The sequence below is a fragment of the Aegilops tauschii genome, chromosome 7 (assembly GCF_002575655.3).
Source record: "Aegilops tauschii subsp. strangulata cultivar AL8/78 chromosome 7, Aet v6.0, whole genome shotgun sequence".
NCBI lineage: Eukaryota > Viridiplantae > Streptophyta > Magnoliopsida > Poales > Poaceae > Aegilops > Aegilops tauschii.
This window is the reverse complement of record NC_053041.3, coordinates 628,170,351-628,173,131: the sequence shown is the minus strand read 5'-3', so window position 1 is coordinate 628,173,131 and position 2,781 is coordinate 628,170,351. Positions and strand designations below refer to the sequence as shown.

Sequence of the window (2,781 nt, the reverse complement as noted above, 5' to 3'; positions counted from 1 at the left end):
TTTAGGTGCATGCCAAATTGAGAAGTTTAGTACCAAATTGTTACTCTAGTAAAAGTGAGACCGATTTATAAAGGCTGCTCTACCACTTGTCATTGGATGTTTGGGAAGGGGAATGGTGCACATGCGCTGCTCAGCCGCCCGTCACCACGCGCGAGCCGAGCCTTATTATTGCCGGTCAGGAATGGTTAATTAATTAAGGATTAATTAACGAGCCGCTAACAGAAGTGCCACTGTTCAAGACGTTGAACTGTGGTCCTAAGCCCAGGCACATCTACCCGACGGCCTATATAAGGTGGCTCTGGTCTATGGTGTGAACCCTAACTCACTCACCCCCTCCTACATAACCCTAGCCGTTATCTATTGTTCCTCTCACTGTGCCGCCTTTGGCGATCCCATCCCGACAACCGCGTGCACAGTTGGTCAGGAGAGCAGGTGCCTCCGGAACCCCTTCGTTCGAGATCCTATCCGGGAGAACGATAATAAGATTTTTGGGGAGCGTCTCAGCATATGACTGCCCCCGGTATCCATCCCAGTCCCCGTCCTCCTCCGCATCGACTACTTCCCCTGCATCAACCCCATGGCTGACGACGCCGCCACCAAGAAGAAGGCATGGACGACGCCGAGGCTGCTGTTGCCGCCGACGCATTGGCTGGCCAATCGGAGAGTATAATTCGTTCATCCCCTATTTGCTCATACATGTGCTAGCCGTATATGATGTTTCGGTTCTATGTACTGTAAGCGCTGACATGATTAGATATCGCTATGAATTGCATAATGTGATTGCCATGTTTATTATCTACTCGTGGATTAGATTAATCGAAAAGACGCTAATATTTCTTGCAATCCAAAAACCTTATTTTAGACACTTTTCGTTTCAAGGCTTTGCCACTACTTTGAGACTAGAAAAGTTTACCGGAACGCATTTTAAGCATTGGCAGACAAGAACCACCTTGTCGCTCACAACTTCTGACAGTTTTTTCCTTTTTAAGTTTTTTGGACGGTTTTTATCCTTTCTTTTTCTTTCATTTTTTCATTTTCTTTTTATTTTTTAAATGCAGGATGTTTTGTTCAAATCTGACTATTTCTTAAAATTTGTTAATATTTTCTAAAATTGGTAAAACAACATTGTAGAATACATGAATATTTTTCAACATCAATGATTTTTAAAAAATGATGAAATTTGTCAAATTTATGATTTTTTTAATTGTTAAACTATCTTCAGATTTGAGAAAAAAATCAGAATTGAGATTTTTTTTCAGAATTGATGAATTCTTTTTCAAAATTTTGAACTTTTTCGTCAAAACCAATGAACTTTTTTCAAATTTATGGATTTTCTGAAGTTTGTGAACTTGTCTTCAAAATCTGTGAACATTTCTGAATTCACGAATTTTATCGGTTTTTCAAGAAAAATTCTGTTTTATTTTTTTCGTATTTGTTCCCAAAAGTCAACAGTTGTCGGTCAACTGGTCAATCGTCGATCGGTCAACCCTGAAGAGCAACCCTCCTAAAACAGATTCTGGAACGAGCAGCCTGGTTCTGAAACGTTTCCTGGGCCAGCCCATAAGGCGTGCGTGTGGTGTCGTTTCTCCTAGCCGGCACTTAAGACGTGGACTAGAAGGTCCCTACGAACATGGGTGAGAGACGACTGACATGTGACGCGCACGCAACGTGGTTGGGTCGGTTTGGCACAAGGGCCTAGTTGTGAGTTCTGAAACAATGGTTGAGTTGCAGAAATGTGAAATATGTGAAGTTGGATCTCGAGCATCCAGCAAAGAATCCATCCGACGCGGTGGACGCTCATATAGGATCGATCGGTTGTAGGCAAGCATTTCCGGGAAGAGTTTGTAGCGGGGAGGAGGACACATCCCTCAGTAAAAATTACTAGACCGTAGTACCATTTTCGTAAGTGTGTAGGATTTTTGTCCCAGGACTCCGCATCAGGTGCTTCTTTTTTGACGAAAAAAATACGTGGATGAATCAATCGCTGGCGTTTGTTTTTTTAACGGAAGTGGCTTCCTATGGTCCACGTTGAAGTACTTCTCATCATGTCGACACCTTCCGCGAAAAATTATGCAACAAATGCAAGCGTCGCGTGAGCATACAAGCTAATTAAGCGTCTCCTGTTCGCTGCAAATCGCGGCCATGGACGACGGGGACCTGGACTTCTCCATGGGCAGCTACTTGGACGACGTCCTCGGGGGCACAGCGGAGCACCTCGCGTGCTGCACCCACACCCACACCTGCAACCCGCCGGCATACGACCTCCCCCACACCCACACCTGCCTCCACGTCCACTCCAAGTTGGCCGCCTCCGCCTCCTTCGACGCCGCCGCCGACTCCCACGCCGAGCCTGAGGACGCCCACGCCACCTCCCGGAGCAAGAAACGCCGCCCGTCGGGCAACCGGGCAGCCGTGCGCAAGTACCGCGAGAAGAAGAAGGAGCACACGGCGGTGCTGCAAGAGGAGGCGGCCCGTCTCAGGGCCCTCAACGAGCAGCTGGTGAGAAAGCACTAGTAGAAAACAGGGCATCAGTCCCTGTTCTGGAGGGCTTTTAGTCCCGGTTCTGCAACCAGGACTAAACAATCGGGACTAAAGGCCTCAACTTTTAATTTCGGTTGGGTTACGAATTGGGACTAAATGTGCTCCACGTGGCTGTTGTGGGACGCCCAGGCAGGAGGACCTTTAGTCCCGGTTTGTAACACCAACCGGGACTAAAAGGCAGCCACCCATCAGCACCTGCCAGGCGTTGGGGGGTTTTTCTTTAAAGGAGGGGTTTAGGGG

The 2,781-nt window shown here is 47.2% G+C and overlaps 1 protein-coding gene across 1 annotated transcript; it reads left to right on the top strand.

Annotated features, from left to right (window-relative positions):
• The first annotated feature begins 2,142 nt into the window (after positions 1–2,142).
• On the top strand, positions 2,143–2,514 carry LOC109770325 (basic leucine zipper 19-like). The gene has a single exon (XM_020329056.2). It carries the CDS (start codon positions 2,143–2,145, stop codon positions 2,512–2,514), a length of 372 nt encoding a protein of 123 aa, XP_020184645.2.
• Positions 2,515–2,781: the final 267 nt, after the last annotated feature.

Excerpts from the sequence above, each read along its gene's own strand:
- LOC109770325 (XM_020329056.2), top strand. The coding sequence starts at position 2,143 with ATGGACGACGGGGACCTGGACTTCTCCATGGGCAGCTACTTGGACGAC.